Here is a 17,418-nt window from a genome sequence, read left to right on the forward strand (position 1 = left end):
AATGCCCATCACTGAAGTACAAACACACATGTTGTGATGTTTAAGTCAAAAAGAGACACATTCACTTGATGCTATTGGGTTTCAAGGTTGTGTGTTCTAGTGATGCATCACTCTATACTGAAGATCAATATCCACGATGACATACTTCTGATCAGAACCTTTGCTTGTCAACATTGTGATTTTGGTCAGTTGTTTTTCTCCTGGTTCTATGTTCACCCATACTTACCGCGTGCGTCCTCTCTTTATATCAACCTGGTCTCCAGTTACTGTCCATTTGTCCTCTGGACCAAGATTGACTATGCTTCCTCTCCGCAAGCAACTACCACTTACTGGCTGCTTTCTCTTCTCTGGATCATTCCTTGTAAACCATAAAGGCAGTTGTGCATGAAAATCCAACCTGATCAGCAGTTTTTGAACTGCTCAACCACGTTAGGTGCACACCAACTTTTGGTCTGATTCAGCTACCAGCCTTCAGAAGATCTCTGCATCACAACAGCATGAACAAACTGCTCAGTAAGGTTTTGTGTGCTGGGACATTCTCTTATCTATGTGAGACAAAAGCTCAGCGTCGTCCTCTACACAAGAATCTCAGCAGCTCCTCCATAGACTGCCACATACATCTGTGGAGTTTTAAAGAAAGATAATGTCACGGCTTCCTCCCAGCAGCAGCAAGACTGAACACTTGTGCATAAAGAAGACCGTTTGTGTCTTCTTACTATAATGGTGGGCAAACTGGTGTTCACATGAACAGCGTTAGCGACAACTGCATTTCATGGCCTTCGATAATGGGTTTGATATATAATATTTAAATAATATTTATTATGAAGGTGATTAATTCCATGTTCTGCCAATGTACCTTTTTATTACCGTGTAGATAAGGTTAGGATTGTGGCTGAGGAGTGCCGCCCATAAACTTTTGTTGGAGGACCTTTGTAAAGCTTTAGTGGCCCAAGTTTGTAAATAACTACTGTGCAGAAGCTCCGAGCTGCCAGCAAGTCCCTGGTATTTTTGGATCAGTATTAGTTCATGACAGGTGCTTGGAAATGAATAATGACATTATTATAAATGATGTTTAAAGTGGTTGAGGTCCCATTTCAATGAAACAGGTTTCTTTCCTCTGTGTCAGATGCTTCTGCTTCACCTTGACAGACTGGCAGGCAACAGGTGAGGGCCTTACCTGAGAGGCAATGCATGAGAACTTGAGTGACCACCTTGGCCGCGGCACAGCCCTGTGCCTTGGCTACCTGGTCGCCAATCATCCAGACGGTGCCCAAAGATACCAAGTGTCACGAAATAACCTGATCGTTGCATGAAAGAAAGTGATCAATAATATGAGCTGTTTCTCCCTGCTGGCAGCGCCATGCACATTTTCATATATCACATGACAGGGCCTGAGACAGGTGGACCCCAAGTTTAACAATTTATGAGGGTCAGAACACTCTAGTGGAATTTAAGAAAGCACCAGTATGGAGTCATGATAGACTATAGAAAGACAGCTGCTGAGAATACAAGATGTTCGGCACACAGCCCTGGAGCAGGGAAGCTTGAAAAGCAGGTGTGTGCCGCCAGGTGTGTGTCATGACCTGGTAGAGGAGGGAACAGAAAAGTCACAAACAAAATAAAAGTGCTGTAAATGAGTTCATATTGCTGATCCAACTTCACATTTAGTACCTGCTTAATCCAAATAAGGGAGGTCCAAAACAAGAGCAGCCTCCCAGATAAGGTAGATATATAGAAGATCATGTCCTTGTCAAGTTGTTGGTGCTGAAATGATTTGGGTTATTGCAGGTCTTTGGTTCGAAGGGCGAGCTCTGATGGTAGATGGTGTCAGAGCAGTTCGTTCCTGTCACCTTCGCAGCAGTGAGAGGCTTCATGGTGCTGCTCTGCGTTCAGCGTTTCAATATTTTTCTTCAGAAAGGCCGATTGAAAGAGACAGCTGCGCTCAGCGAGTGATGTTCAGGAGGTGACATTGTAGATAAATGCTCAGTGACTAAAGAGCAGCAGATGTGGAGATTATCTGCCACTTGAAATCTGGCATTTCCTGATGTGGACGTCAAATATCATAAGCATCTTCATTGTGTAGTTGCATCTGAAACATTTGCTTTCATGGAAACTGTCAGATGGCACTCTGTCAGTCCCATGACAAGACGCCGTGTCCTGAATGATGAGCGACAATGATTACACGACATTTAGCATCACGATTATCATATTTTTCATCATTACATAACCACCAGTGCAGAGTGTTCAACAATGGCCATGAAAGCCATTGGTGAGAGTTGGTTACCTGGCAACAAACATGACACACAGACATGTGCCAGGCCCTGCTCCGGTCCAGCTAGTCGACAGCTGCGAGGGTCTGTGGTCTCCGTGGTCTCGATCTCTGTAAGAGTGACCACATGTCAGCTGTGTTTTGTTTTTTTGTTTTTTCAATTTGCCTTCAGCAATCCACAGCCGACCACATCCAAATCCAGTCGTCGTTCATGTCATGTATTTTCCATTTAAATACATGACATCAGTCACGCTTTACACCACCGTTACGTTATGATTCATTCAGTAACTTTTGTTTTGTTCTCTTGAAATTTTCAGGATGTAAAAAAAATGGAAAAGATGTGGAACAGGTGATTTTATTTTTGTACTGGCTCGTTTGAATTAAAGAACATTTGAAAGAGTTCACTACTTTACTTCATCCGGTCACGTGACAAGCACCAGTTTAAAAAAAACGAGCTGAGGCTGGAAATCCTGTCTTTAAAGATCACCAGACACCATCAAATCACGGAAACAAATTAGCTATTGCTATCTCGTCATGTGGATCATCTGACGTTTTGAAGTTTTCTTGGACATCCATCGCTGCTGCTGACCGAAAAGGTGGACCAGGCTCCTACACGCTGCTACCACCTGCTGTCCGATCGTGCACATTGCAAGCAATTCCTCAATGTCTTTCTCATCATATTTGTATTAAATTACAAATGATCAAGACAGCGAATGAACTCCCAGTGTATTTTTTAAAATATCTATTATTATCGGGTGAGTGACACTGTGATTTCTGTATTTTTAATTTTTTTCTCCTTCCATCTTATTGTATAATTGAAGAACAGATTTCTCTGTTACTGTTATTTGTTATTTTGCCCTGGCAGTAGGTGAGTTCTGTGAATCAAAGTGGGGACCTAGGATAGGAAACTGTTTCATTGCAAGTTGGGTTTGCTGTTTGATGTCAACATTTCTAAGGCAAAGGACGAGCTGGAGAGAGAAAATATGATTCTATTCCACATCCAGATATGGAATTTTCGAATATGGACAGTCAGTAAAAGAAATCAACCTGTAGTCTTGATGTAGATTCGACAAGGCCGGTATTAACACACAGTTGAGCAGATCTTGGTGTTTGTTCTCAGAGTGATGGCGTGGAACCAGGGTTGTGGGAATGTGTCACACAGTTGCGGTGAAGAATGGCCTTGTTTTCTCCTCTCACCTTGTGACAGAAGCAGGTTAAGAAAAGGTTAGAGACTTATCCTTATGTTTTTCGCACTGTGGGAGGAAACCAGAGCGCACAATGACGAGGAGAACATGGTATGGTATTTTCCAGTACAGTACTTTCTCCTCAGTAGACACGCGCCCTTATTTTTGTGGCGTTTTATTTTGAAGGCCGCTGCATAGGAAGTGACTCTCGAGCTCCAGGAATTTCGTATTATCGCTGTGACTGGAAGAAAAATAGAGACGTTGCACTGCAGTAAAAGATCCTCGACCTCATACTTTGTTCACGATTTATTTTTATTTTTAGCCATGTGGCTCCGCAGCGAGGCACCTCATTGTTAATGTTTTATTGAATACTTAGAGAGTGGTTGCAACATTTGATCACACCACAAGTTCAAAATAAAAACATGTATATTAGGCGTTTCCTGATAATCTCGGATAATTGCAGTCGTGACGTTGCCCAACATCCGTTTGAGTTCCGCTGTAGTGATGAGACGAATCAAATCGATGTGCGCCAGTGCTTTAACTGAGATTACCACAGCGCCATCTACTGGTCATATTAGAAGCTGCAAATTCACCTGAGACTGCAACGCTATAGGCGCTGAATATTAGTAACATGTTCTTGTGATAGTCCTAGTCCTGTCTATTAATAATAATAATAATAACAAAGTAAGTGTGTGTAAGTGAAAGAAAAAAAAAATACAAGCAAGCAAAACAAGTCAGGGAGGTTAGCTGTAGTCGAAAAAGGGGAAACTTAAACAGTGAAATAAATTAAACAGGTGTAACTTTATGAAATAAAGTAGGTAAGGCCAAAAAGTATTTTACTATGAGATTTATTTTAAGTGAAGTAACATATAGAAGGCAACATTTTCTCGAGGCATTACTCTGAAGATTACACTGTCAGCGTCAACATTGTGGCCCACACAACATAAATGACCTTGTGTATCTGTAACAGTGGTAGTCTAGAAGACAGCAGGGTTCACATGTTTCTAATGAAACATTGTGGATCATTCTCAGTTATGCTGTATATTGAGCAACTCCATGTAAACCAGGGTAAGTCAGGGTTAGTCGTTGCATCAGTAAACATTTGACAGAAGCGCTGCCAATGCATCAGAAAAGGTAAAATGTCAATGAGTCAACAATAAAAACGAATACGACATCCTCATATCTAAGACTTTTAAGCCGCGTTTCTTCAACAGGCTGCTAGATAGCGTCATCGGGATCAGCACGGCCACACAGGTAGAAGCAGACGATGATGCAGCAGCTGATGAAGAGGAAGGAAGCCAGCAGGATGTAGACCAGAGTAGTGGTCCAGAAGGCAAACTGGTAGAGCGTCTTATCACAGTACTGGTCAACGTGCGTCGTGTTTTTATTGAAGTTTGGTTGGTAGATTGTGTAGATCCACACGTTACCTGGGGGGATTCAACAAGAATGATTGTTAATGAAATGGAAGTATAAAATTGCAGAAGAAATTGTCTGCATGTCTGCAGCAACAATCTAAAATGTTCTTTCACGGCTCCATATTGTTCAGCAAACCTGACCTAAACATGTCAACTAAAGAAGAGATGTATCTTCTCAAATATCTCAAATAAATGTAAAACAAATAGTAAAGTGGACTGCATGGGTGATCCAGGCAGCCATAGATCTGTCTAGACTTGAGCTTATGTCAGCGAGAAAGCCATTCCTGAGAACTGGGGCATGATAGAAACACACCAAGTAGCCACAGTGCAACAACAGCTAGTGGCAGTAACAAGGCACACTGGCTCACTGCGTCGACTTCCTCATTGTTGAGATACCACTGAAAACAACACATTTTTGTAGTGTGTAGTGAAGAGAGATGGCACTCAAACTCAGCATCTCAGCACATTTATGGATATCTCAATATTTGCTTATATACACTTCCTGGTGTGACAGCATTGGAGTCAGCACTGTCAGAACATGTGGCACGTCCATGACAACAATGGAGAGTGCAGCAATATTAAGTGGGGGGAACGCAGCAGTTATGCAAACTTGAAGTCATTTTGTCCAACAAACAAGGAATCTCAGCAAACAGCGAGCACATCACAGCAGTGAGTTGTAAAACAGCAGCTTAAGTTCACCGGACCAAGAGCATGTAAAACTCAGGACTACACCAGCTTAAATGTTGCTGGTCAACTTGCATTTCTAGAGCCACTTGGTTTAGGGAATGTGGATTTTGCAGTTGAGTTGAAAATGAAACTACACAAAATGTCCCAAGTTAAAAGCAGCATGCACAATTACCACCAAAAATAAACATTGTTTAACAGTTTATCCCAGTACTGAGGGTCCTTTTCGTAACTGACCACAGTGCTCACACTCTCCATGTCATGTCTCACCTGCGATGAACCAGCAGAGCAGGAAGAACGAGACAAGAGAGTTCCAGGTCCTGCATATGAGGTTGAATGTACTTGAATTGTCGTCTTTGGGCTGAGAGCCGGGCAGACAGGCAAGCAGGGCCAGGATGAGTCCAAACACTCCCACCACAATCAGGTAGATCGGTATGTAATGCTGCCGGGGACAGTCGTTCAAGTGGACAGATCCTGAGAAACACAATACCAAAGTGATGGCACAGTTAACCGGAGAACAGCTAAAGGAATCAGGGCTCACTCACCAATTGAAATCTGAGCAATGGGCAGGATGCACAGCACCACCTTGATGCATACTGCAGGGATTAGAGTCGATAAGTAAACGACTGGAAGGTTAAAGAGGCTATCGCGGGCAAAGTCGAATGAATCTCACCTAGTACGGAAGTGGGTGGCTGAGGGATGCGTCGCATTAGGCCAGGGTTGGACATGATCGACGGCGGTTGTGACTGGAAATATAGGAAGCTTCAGAAAAATAAGCACATGTATGTAGAACGAGGCACATACAGAATCTGAAACTGTGATTGATAAGCCACAGTGGAAGCACACAAAACGGTCATCATCATGTCCCACTGACTTCTGTTCATGACACCAAACGCAGCTCTCACATCCGAGGAGCAAGACAAACAGCTGCGTCAAAGACGCTTTCCAATAGGGAGAGGTTTGACAACATTCCAACAGGAGCCAGTTTGTCCATTTTTACAAACACGGCTCAACTTGACTTGACGACTTTGCAAAGAAAAAAAAAAAGTAAATTCGTGCGATCACATGAAACGCTTTTCATAGAACAATGAAACTCTTACAGGTGTCTTTCTTTCAAGTTGGCCGACCCAAACTACCACCAAGCCTCGCCCCGAATGCCATTATACTGTGTCAACTTGAACTGAACAGGTTGGGCTTTGGATTGGTGTGTGTCCGCCCGCGAACACGCGCCACAAAGCCATGGAAAGACACAAACCGAGTTGTTTGAAAATGATTCCACCTGTTTCTTACCTGTTACCTGCGCGCTTCGGTTGACCCTCCTGGTGCTGCCGCCACTATTCTGACGTCAGGACGACTCGCGTCCTGGGAGCGTGCGGCGACAGGAAGACGGGCGTTCATGTGATCAGCTGGTAGCGGAGGAAGGTGACGTCACATATAAACAAAAAATGTTATATTTATTTCTTTGTTCTCCTTGACGACGTAATGACTAAAATTCACATAACAATTGTTAACAGCGCACCTATGTTATTTCAGAAGCCCCTAGAGTCACTCCATAACCCAGAAAGTAGCTCGCAGTTTCAAAAAAGTACCGGTAGGTGTCCCCTGCTTTGCATCACGTTGGGTTGAACATGGTCAGTTCGGAGACAGTTCTTCGGGTGGGAGGGGGAGCCACCGTCTGACGAGGGGTGACTAGAACGTCTTCTTCTGTGTGTACGCTTTATTACAGCAGCAAATACCTGCTTCTGTGGGAACCAAAGCCCTATAAGCCCCACCACTAGCACCCGCTATTGCCCACTCATTTATACCTACATCCCAGTGCAACAAAGTTCTACTGATTTATGAACAGGCTTGTTCAGTCGCAAACATGTGAAACTAAAATCAAACGCCCTTCACTACTACAGCCATGTGTACAGTCTACATTGAAGGTGTTCAGCAGAATTCTGCCGAGGGCTGTGCGGTCATCACTCTTCTTACAAGTTGGAAAACAATCCAAACTACCTTTGTGCAGTGCTCTGTGATATTTATTAAACCAATTCAATAAACACACTGCACCCAAAAGTCTTTGGAATCCACGGCATTTAACAGCAGGCACAAAAAAGTTGTTTCGTTTAATAATGAAAAACAGACACCGTCTTTTGTTAAGTCAAAACAGAAACACCCAATGATCCTCGGAATGTGTTTAAACATCCTCTACATCCTCCATTAATGGACTACACAAACAGGCACAGAAAAGTGCACATAAGAAAGGGATGCAGCAGAAAACTAATCCAAGGGCAAACATGATGTAGATGACTGTGGTGGTCCAGAAGGCAAAGAGGTAAAGCACCCTGTGGCAGTACAGGATTGATCCAGGAAAGTAGCTTGGAGCGTAGATGGAGTAGATCCAATAGCTCCCTGGAAAAAAACAATGAAATGTATCCACTTAGCCAACAGTCAACGCTGAAGTGACCTTCAGTAGATTCAACTTCAAACGATAAGATCAGCTGAAGTTAATAAGAAGGCAAGAGATGGAACACATCATGACAAGTCTGTACCGTCAGATTTTGAAAGTGGAAATACATGTTGTGTTTTGGACCTCTCCAAGGCAGACAAGTGAGGCTGAACATTTCCTGTGAATGTCAATGAAATCTGGTGACAACTTTGACCTACTTAGGTTCCAGACATATAATGGAAAATCATAACTTTGCAAATAATAAACTCAGTCACTACAGCAGTGCTCATGTCCTCATCATTGTGCCAGAGATTTATTGCATGTGCCTCACATACCAGTGTGTAAATCTGTTTTTCTCTTGGTCACTAGTATGATGTCTCTTAAATGAATGCAACATATGCTGCTTGACATTGTCATTAAAGACAATCACTTTCTTCACTGGCATTGGGTGGAGTTGTGGGTGTGGTTGCCATGGAAGCAGATGTTTGTATTTGACTCCCTACCAGCGATAAACCAGGCAAAGATGAAGGTGTTGAACAGATTCCGAACAACAAGCAGAATCCCGCCGAGGGCTGTGCGTTCCTCACTGTTCTGCCGGGTCCAGGGCAGGGCGCTGATGATGGACACCAGGATGCTGAAGACGCCAAAGACGATCAAGTAGATGGGGATGTAGGGTTGAATAGGACATTCATCCAGGTGCACCACTCCTGATTGAACATAGTGACGACGATGTTGATCATTATGTGGTGTGGGTTGTTTAATAGGAATAATGAACAACTCACTGACCAATAGCAATCTTTGCACCTGCCAGGATACAGGCTGCGACGAGTGACGATACTAAAAGAAAAGAGAAAGAATTACCCTCTAGGCTCTCAGATAAAAACGCATTTTAAATTACTGTCAACTGTTTTTTTTTTACTTGACACTGGTTTGGGTGGATTCTGGATTTGCTGCATCATGTTGTTGTCAGACGACATGATGAATCTGAAAAGAAAAAGAAGTTGTGAATGAAAATGAAACAACTGGAAAAACTGGAATAACTGGAAATTAATAACTGGCGGCCTCATTGAGCTATTAACACGGGAATTTGACAGCCCCCTAAAGTCTCGGCGAAGGGTTGAAAGACCCTTAGTCCCAACTGCTAACTCTGATGGCGACAATTTGCATGTCTTGTTCATTTGTAAATGTGGCCATTACCTGGTGGCCAAATGCACCCGTCGCCGGCCATTCAGAAGACACCCAACCTTGCCTGACCAGTCAATGTGCCGAGCTGTGTTGTCCCCAATTCCCATGGAGGGCAATTGGGGGCGTAATATTACAGTTCAAATATAGAATGAGATACAAAATGTTTATCTTCTTTGCAATACAGCTGCGTGCAAATCACAAAAATGGATAAAACCAGTATAAACCACCTCATTGATCATGCAAACAAAAATAAAAACAATGTGCAGCACTTATTGTTGAGCCAAAAAATACAATAAAAAGAAATCCAAAGGGCACCTCTTACTTTTAGCTAAAGCAAATACAAGTGAATGTAATGAGTGCATATTGCATATTGAGGGATATATATATATATATATATATATATATATATATATATATATATATATATATATATATATATATATATATATATATATATATATATATATATATATATATATATATAATATTTAGCACATTTAGCACAAGTTGAGAAATAAATGAAAGACAATAAATGGACCGCCTTGTGTTTTTCACAAGTCACACCATATTCAATACACCAAAGAAGGACAGAAGAAATGTCATTTCAAGAGCCTCCAGTGTCTCCCCTTCAGCATGAGCCCTTCAGGGGTGTGTCAGTAATGGCCTTGTCTACAAAGCAAAAGCAGCTGTTTGCAGCTGAAGTCGGCTCAATCGACCCATCCTTGGGTTTTAAAGGTAGAAAAGTCAAATGACCCTTCTCTGGGACTCCCCTCTCTCGTGTTAAATCACAGCCTGGAGAGAGATTACAAAGAAAGCCTGAGGAGTGTGGAAACTGGATCCAACACCACAAGTCTTCCAGGCTGATGGCGGCACGATGAGCAGACACACTCAGTGGGAGCACAGTCAGGACAATTCAATGATAAGGAACAAGCCGTCAAAACTCACAGTCATCGAAGGAAAACACAGACGATTTCTGGCCGGTGTTAGTGAAGAACAGCCTATCAATTAGTAACACAGCAGGAAGCCAGTCTGCTGTAATAAAATCTCTACTTGTGTCATGTATTCTACTCCACATGATCAGTGACGCTATTTCACAACAGCACATTGCCTAACATCCACATGACACAAGTTGCATTCTGTAATTCCTTTCATCCTCATCCAAGTCCCTTCTCAATGCATAAATATATGCAACAGGGTACAAACAAAAATGATAAATAAATAAGTGAATAAATTGAATAGTGAATTGTACATTAAATATTATTTATAATAGTATTTCCCAGATATTGAAAAATGAAAACAGTTCAGTATCGTGTTTTGGTTTTCATTATCTCCTGGTAGACCATGTTAGTTGTTTACATTATATATTTGCATAGTATGATGGAATATTGTGTTTACAACTCATTAGACAAATATATCAAAATCGATGTGTGTTTTACTGTCACAATATTGAAGAATACAGAAACTTGTATAATATGATATATTTTAGACACATGTACTTTCATAATAAAACATTGTGAACTGTTTAACACCGGAACAAGCACAAAAGCTCATCTATGTGCCATATGACAGCCAACATGTCCACTGCACATATCGTATCAAATTCACTCTGATTAAAATGGTATCAGCACATGATAATAATACGGCAGGTCAGAGTCCAGCAGCACAAAAGCATTCTCATTGAACAGACTTCATGGCGTTAAACAGTTTTTCTCTCGATTAAACGATTCAGTGGCGTGAGTTTAAGCTCCTCTTCCTTTCAAGCCAATTCTCACACACAAAATAGTAAAATAACTCGGGCTGAGAGACATCAGATATGCTGATGACTATATTGTAACTATTGAAACTTTTAAATGAAAACACAAGAAGAGAATCCAGATTCACTGCTGACTAACTTAGCAGTGATATACTATTGAAAAGATGATCTCAATACAAGGCCCCACCTCCCCAAGTCTTGCAGAGATGTACATGAAGAGTTTGCCTGAAGACTGACCTGTGTAGGATTCCTGTGCGTCTGAAGCTAAAGATGTCCCCCTGGCCTGCTGGGTCGTTGAGTGGAGATGTCAGAATAGAGACAAAGTTCCTGTTCCAGCCCTGATAAGTCTCATAATGTTGAGTGCGCATGTCTGGTATCACCGATCCTCCTCATGAAGTTGGCTCATTTCTTATCAAGACTCTGAGTCAGTTTATGAGTTTGGTGATTAAATTAGTGTTAGTGTTAAATTAGTGACAGAGTACCGAGTCATTTCTGAGAAACACGGATTGAAACACGGATTTGGACAGTGTGCCGGCGTAACTAAGATCAAGCACTTCCACACAAAGCACAAGTGCCCTGGTATTATGAGGTACACCCCAGAGAACACAGACACACAGGGCAGTCAGCCGCACGCTGCCATGCTTCACAGAGCCGGTGCGTTTTTCACTGAGACAGCTGAGCCACAGCCTTACCAAGAGTCTAAAAGATGGCTCCCAGTGAAAGCACTTCCCTCGGAACTTTAAAGGCAGTATGTTTGTCTGTTTGTTTTTTTTCAATAAAGAGGCATTTTTCTTCTATAGCAGTATGTCGTATTGCTCTCATGTTACAGTTGCAACAATTCCATCTAAGTATGGTTACGTGTTTAAAACTCAATACATGTGTAAAAACATTAAAAGTCTCTACTTTATTTGTCATCCTGCCTTTTGTGAAGCAGATGTGAGTAGATGGAAAATCAGAAGTAATGAGTAAAACTGTTTTGAATCCAAAACATTGATCATGAGATTGTAGAAGATCCCCACCTCCCCTGGACACACGTTGTGGTTAAAGCTGCGTCACATGATTGATATTGTTTTGATCCGGCTCTTTTCGCAATGAACGGATGTTTGTTTTCCACATCAAGCATTGGATTGTATAAAAATGAAGCGACACACGTCACTCATTCAGAACACCGGACATCTGTGACTGCCTCTTCGCAACAGCATTGCGCCTGTTCCTTCACGAAAATACCCCTCTATTGAGGCATCTGGGTTTCAACTTTGGTGTCCCACAGTCATGCCCGCCTTCCGCCTTCATCTCGATGCGAAGGCAAAGCATCACTTACAAAAAATAAAAAATAAATAATTGTGCCATTACTTAAAAAGTACCATTAAACTGTTTTATTGCCTTTCACATTGAGTTTCAGATCGTGAAAGGGAGGATGCATATCAGTGTGCCGGTGGAAAGGGAGGGGTAGGCGACTCATTTGTGATGTATGATGCAACTGTAAGAGGATCCATGCGTGCGCTCGGTTCTATACATCCAAATATTTTAACATGTATGCCGTTTTCAAGATTAAAACCGTCTACTTTCAGTATGAATGCTCTGCAAGTATTGATATATCAATATCACAGATCTTTGACTTGTGCACATTTTTCAGGTGGTCTTTCGCAGTGGAGACAAATTTATGTAATTGGAGATTTTCTGTTTTGTATAAGGCTCTGGACTCTGCAATAAGTTTAATGTCATATGAGCACACGCTTACAAAGCCGTCATCAATGTAGACACTCCTTTCAACAAATCTGATGGACCTCTGGCTGAGCAGTCCATGTCTCTGCATTGCAAGATGCTTTAGAAGTAGCATCCAAGTCTGGTCCAGTTAAGAGGTGATCATTGAGAGGTTCCTCTGAAACGTGCTGAACAGTCAAAGACCACCTAAATATTCTCGAGTTCATGAGGGGGCTAAACTCCATCTGCTGATTGAAATGGTTGAAATACTTTTACTTCTTTTACTGAAAGAAAGTACTTGTTCTGCAACAGGTCTTTCGCAGAAGAACTCTGTGGCTAGTAACAACAGCATCACAGAAGTCACTTGTTAACTCCAAGCACCTGATAACGCTCCAGCTCAGGTCTGTCCACTGTGCACATGGTTGCTTTTCTTCCTCACCAAAGGTTTCTTGGGGCTTGTTGACAGTTGTAGCCAATCAGCAGGCAAAGGGTCCAGCTGCAGCCTGGGTGTTTCAATAGTGCACATAGGTTTGCAAACGGGTACGATGCCATCTGTCGCCATGGATATATGCCGTGGCATATATCGTCTTTTGCTGATATGAATGTTTTGCACATGGTATAAAGTACCATGGAATTCTGCATTTGAAGTATCATTTACATCATTAAAAAATCATCACTTACACATTTCTCATGCAGACACAGTGGTTGATGAAAGTTGGATTTTAAAACCTTGAAAACAAACCTCTAAATGAAATAAAATTGAAATGCACATGGCGGCTGACTGGCGGTTGGAGCAGGATGACATTGATCAGCAGACCACCTTGACAGTCCAATACCAATGGAATCTCTGCAGATGACTTATGTATGTGTGGCCATTTTAAATCGAAGTTGGGATGTCCAACCTGTCTGCAGGAATGAACTCACCTGCTAATAGTGGTGGCAGCGAAGCTCTTTTATCCATGTTTTACCATCTCACTTGCAGATTCTTCAGTTTATCTTGTTGACCTTGCAGGCAGACGCATGCTAACGCTCTCTTCGCTCGTGTCGAGTTCTTGAGTATCAAGTTTGAGTGGGTACATCAGAATGCCAACACTTGTTTTTTGTAAATGAAATCCAGAGGAAAGACTGCTAAAAACAGTTTTGCGTGTCTGTTGGAGGTAGCCATGGCACTCATGCCTTGCCCTAAGATCCAGTCATGATCTCTGCATTCTGTTTCTTTTCCTTCGAACTTGCCCTTATGTAGCATGTAGCATGTCCCTTTAGGCATTTTCAAGTGCTGCTTTCACTGCAGCAATATGAGTGATTGAGTGACTCATTTTTATTGTTTTCATTTTTCATTTATTCTAAACTTTGTTGATTCAACCATTTAGAAGTCCTCGGTTCTTGCCAGGGTGTGAATGGCAATGTTCACTCTGGTCCAGGCTCTTGGTCTGGTGGGTTCCTGTCTTCTCTTCCTGGACTCTTCATTACAAACGTTCACCATGGCCATGGTTTTATTATCGGGGCCCGTCTGTCTTGCAGCTGCTTCAGCTTCTCGCTGGATCCTGCCTCTTCTCACTGGCTGCATGACAGGGTTTGGTTCCTGATGTTGATTGATACATGTTTCCAGAGTTGCCATTGCAAGTATAAGCTCGACAGTGTTGTGTATATTGCCATCAGAGATTACATTTTCCGCTGTTTTGCCACAGTCTTTCATCAACAAATGAACGTGAGATGGGGGGCGGGACCGGAGACCCAGCTTTACGACAGCATGCAAGTACACTCATTTAGCAGCAGTGGCGCCAAAAGCAAATATTCTTCAACTACATATTGCCGCTCAAACAGTCAAAACAGCCAATGATGCTTGAAATGTGATTAAACATCCTCTACATCCTCCATTGTTGAGCTCCACAAGCAGGCACAGAAAAATACACATAAGAAACTGATGCAGTAGAAAACTAATCCAAGGGCAAATGTGATGTAGATGACTGTGGTGGTCCAGAAGGCAAAGAGGTAAAGCACCCTGTTGCAGTACAGGACTGATCCAGGAATGTAGCTTGGAACGTAGATGGAGTAGATCCAATGGCTCCCTGGAAAAAAACAATGAAATGTATCCACTTAGCCAACAGTCAAAGCTTAAGTGACCTTCAGTAGATTCAACTTTAAAACGATAAGATCAGCTGAAGTTAATAAGAAGGCAAGAGATGGAACACATCACGACAAGTCCGTCAGATTTTGAAAGTGGAAATACATGGACCTCTCCAAGGCAGACAATTGAGGCTGAACATTTCCTGTAAATGTCAATAAAATCTGGTGACCTACTTAGGTTCCAGACATAAGATGGAAAATCATAACTTCTGGCAGTTTTACTGCTGCTTTGCAAATGATTAACTCAGTTACCATAGCAGTGCTCATTTCAGAGAGTCCTCACCATTGTGCCAGAGATTTATGGCATGTGCCTCACATACCAGTGTCTAAATCTGTTTTTCACTTCTGTCACTCTCTATTGTCATTAAAAGGCAGAATCAAATCAGTGGTCTTCACTGACATTGGGTGGAGGTGTGGTTGCCATGGAAGTACACGTGTAAATTTGACTCCTTACCAGCGATAAACCAGAAAGGCATGAAGATGTTTGACAGATTCCGAACAACAAGCAGAATTCCGTCGAGGGCTGTGCATTCCTCACTGTTCTGCCGGGTCCAAGGCAGGGCGGTGATGTAGCACCCCAGGATGCTGAAGACGCCAAAGACGATCAAGTAGATGGGGATGTAGGGTTGAGCAGGACATTCATCCAGGTGCGCCACTCCTGATCGAACATAGTGATGATGTGGTGCGTGTTGTTCAATAGTTTAATTGTTGCATGACTCACTCACCGAGAGCAATCTTTGCACCCGCCATGCTACAGGCTGTGATGAGTGATGACCCTAAAATAAATGACAAAGAATTACCCTCAAGACTCACAGATATAAACGCATTTCTTTTTTTTTTTTTTTTTTTTTTTTTTTTTTACTTGAAACTGGTTTGGGTGGATTCTGGATTTGCTGAATCATGTTGTCGGCAGATGACATGATGAATCTGAAAAGAAAAAGAAGTTGAAGTGAATGGATGAATGGAATGAATAAGTGACGGCAAATAAATCCATTGAGTTATTAAATCAAGGTCAGAGCAGAGATTAAAAAGCAAGTCTAATGAGTGTGGAAACAGGATCCTTTCAGTCAGGCCGATGGTTGGGCGATGGGCAGACACACTCAATGGGAGCACAGTAGATATATAGGACATATTGTTAATGAACACCAGTTAAATAATAGAATGAAGTCAATATAATAGCAACAAAATGTAGTTCATAATTATACAGACAATTCCAGCCTCTAACTTTCATCTCCACTTGGGTGTGGCCCAAATCTTAGATGTTCTGGAGTTGTTCTGCAGAAGCTGTAGTGAACAGACAAAGGTTTTCCGGAACATCTGAGGTTTATTTTATGGCTTTGTCATCATCACTACTTGAGAACTATTTAGACGGGAAAGGGAATGAATGAAGTGTTTCTCTTTCAATTCATTATTATTGAAGACAGTTTTCCGCAACTGACATGACTGCTCTCTCACTACAGCACCTGTGTGAAAATCATATCAGTTAGCACATGAACATGAACAATCATGAGAGTAAAAATGGAAAAGTGTGACATGAACTTTAATAAGTACTTCACAGGAAACTATAAAAGTATATATCTTAATACTTTTAATTCATTAACCAACCCTAGCAAATGAGTTATTCAAATAATATAATCCAGCGATCTTCAACCGGTGTGTGCCGTGGGAAATGATCCAGTTTCACCTCATTTGTCTGGAGACACAGGCGGGTGATGTGATGACATTACATTATGAACAATTAGAACTTGTTGAGAATCTACCAACGTGAGGCAACTTGAACGCTCTCAAATTCTTTCTATGCTCTGTAGCTCTATGTTGATGCGCTATAATTCGTCCATCAGTCGAAGCAGCGATGCCGTGGTGCTCCTCTTCCCACACACTCACAGCGAAGAAGCTGGTCAAATACGCTACTTCCAGCTGTTTTTAAACCCGATGCGCCTCTAACGTGACACGCTTTCACAACAGAATGATGGAGTGATCCTTGTCAGACCTGTGACACTAAAGACTGTCTGCACTGCAGAGCTAACGGCTAACGTGATGTCACTTCAAAACTTTATTGATACTCACAGACTGTCAAAGTTTGCTCAGTTGTCTCAAAGTTATGCTCTCACACATCTACTATATGTTCAAACGAAAAAGAAATCACTGAACAAAATTTACCCGAGAGCAAACCTGAATTGCTATTAGAGGGGATTTCCTATAAACACACAGAATATAATATCACATTTCTTCACACAAAACAATTCAAATTCAAACACCCGGACTTATAACTGGTGAACAACTCACAGTTGGTTGTTAGTCTCCTGCTTCTGCTCTCCTTGTCCGTTCAGGGGATCAGTCAACTTCTCAGGGTGTAGACTCAGGAGCAGAAAGAACCAGATGTGTCGTGGGATCCAAGCTTCTTTAATCCAATCACATCTCAACAGAGCATCATCTTCACAGCATCAGCAAGGCAATGGCATCGCATTCGGGGCGGTCCTTGTACCAGATACACATTATCACACACAAAGATGCTCATTTCAAGAGTTCCTTTACAGGAAACATTACTTTCTCTTTTCCCCCGAACTCCAGTCTGGCCAGGGCGCAATGACCTGATAAACAATGTGTCTGGCATGATAGATGTTATTAATGTCAAATGGAAACCAAAACCTCCGCATGCGTTAAAC

General features: G+C 42.0%; 3 protein-coding genes across 4 annotated transcripts; all 3 read right to left on the minus strand.

Annotated features, from left to right (window-relative positions):
- Positions 1-4,285: 4,285 nt before the first annotated feature.
- On the minus strand, positions 4,286-6,929 carry LOC128756168 (transmembrane protein 272-like). 2 transcript variants are annotated; one of them, XM_053860453.1, is made up of 5 exons: positions 6,843-6,929; positions 6,226-6,298; positions 6,098-6,148; positions 5,823-6,026; positions 4,286-4,880 (listed from the first exon to the last, which is right to left on the minus strand). In XM_053860453.1, the coding sequence occupies exons 2-5, from the start codon at positions 6,278-6,280 to the stop codon at positions 4,672-4,674; spliced, it is 519 nt and encodes a 172-aa protein (XP_053716428.1). In that variant the 5' UTR covers positions 6,281-6,298; positions 6,843-6,929; the 3' UTR covers positions 4,286-4,671. The 2 variants fall into 2 exon arrangements, with proteins under 2 accessions (XP_053716428.1, XP_053716429.1); XM_053860454.1 differs by having other exon boundaries at positions 6,226-6,314; positions 6,843-6,897.
- Positions 6,930-7,633: 704 nt separating this feature from the next.
- On the minus strand, positions 7,634-10,227 carry LOC128756386 (transmembrane protein 272-like). Its single transcript, XM_053860869.1, has 5 exons — positions 10,114-10,227; positions 8,903-8,967; positions 8,770-8,820; positions 8,487-8,690; positions 7,634-7,946 (listed from the first exon to the last, which is right to left on the minus strand). Exons 2-5 carry the CDS (start codon positions 8,958-8,960, stop codon positions 7,732-7,734), a joined length of 528 nt encoding a protein of 175 aa, XP_053716844.1. The 5' UTR covers positions 8,961-8,967; positions 10,114-10,227; the 3' UTR covers positions 7,634-7,731.
- A 3,779-nt stretch (positions 10,228-14,006) lies between these two features.
- LOC128756354 (transmembrane protein 272-like) lies at positions 14,007-17,159 on the minus strand. Its single transcript, XM_053860794.1, has 5 exons — positions 17,039-17,159; positions 15,615-15,679; positions 15,478-15,528; positions 15,207-15,410; positions 14,007-14,694 (listed from the first exon to the last, which is right to left on the minus strand). The coding sequence occupies exons 2-5, from the start codon at positions 15,670-15,672 to the stop codon at positions 14,480-14,482; spliced, it is 528 nt and encodes a 175-aa protein (XP_053716769.1). The 5' UTR covers positions 15,673-15,679; positions 17,039-17,159; the 3' UTR covers positions 14,007-14,479.
- Positions 17,160-17,418: the final 259 nt, after the last annotated feature.

Source organism: Synchiropus splendidus, chromosome 3 (genome assembly GCF_027744825.2).
Source record: "Synchiropus splendidus isolate RoL2022-P1 chromosome 3, RoL_Sspl_1.0, whole genome shotgun sequence".
NCBI lineage: Eukaryota > Metazoa > Chordata > Actinopteri > Syngnathiformes > Callionymidae > Synchiropus > Synchiropus splendidus.

Excerpts from the sequence above, each read along its gene's own strand:
- LOC128756168 (XM_053860453.1), bottom strand. The coding sequence starts at position 6,280 with ATGTCCAACCCTGGCCTAATGCGACGCATCCCTCAGCCACCCACTTCC. Across the intron at positions 6,149-6,225 it reads GCCACCCACTTCCGTACTAG|TATGCATCAAGGTGGTGCTG; the intron begins GTGAGATTCATT and ends TAATCCCTGCAG. Across the intron at positions 4,881-5,822 it reads GCTCTGCTGGTTCATCGCAG|GTAACGTGTGGATCTACACA; the intron begins GTGAGACATGAC and ends GAATCCCCCCAG.
- LOC128756354 (XM_053860794.1), bottom strand. The coding sequence starts at position 15,672 with ATGTCATCTGCCGACAACATGATTCAGCAAATCCAGAATCCACCCAAA. Across the intron at positions 15,529-15,614 it reads TCCACCCAAACCAGTTTCAA|GGTCATCACTCATCACAGCC; the intron begins GTAAAAAAAAAA and ends CATTTATTTTAG. Across the intron at positions 15,411-15,477 it reads GGGTGCAAAGATTGCTCTCG|GAGTGGCGCACCTGGATGAA; the intron begins GTGAGTGAGTCA and ends ATGTTCGATCAG.
- LOC128756386 (XM_053860869.1), bottom strand. The coding sequence starts at position 8,960 with ATGTCGTCTGACAACAACATGATGCAGCAAATCCAGAATCCACCCAAA. Across the intron at positions 8,691-8,769 it reads AGGTGCAAAGATTGCTATTG|GAGTGGTGCACCTGGATGAA; the intron begins GTCAGTGAGTTG and ends ATGTTCAATCAG. Across the intron at positions 7,947-8,486 it reads CTTTGCCTGGTTTATCGCTG|GGAGCTATTGGATCTACTCC; the intron begins GTAGGGAGTCAA and ends GTTTTTTTCCAG.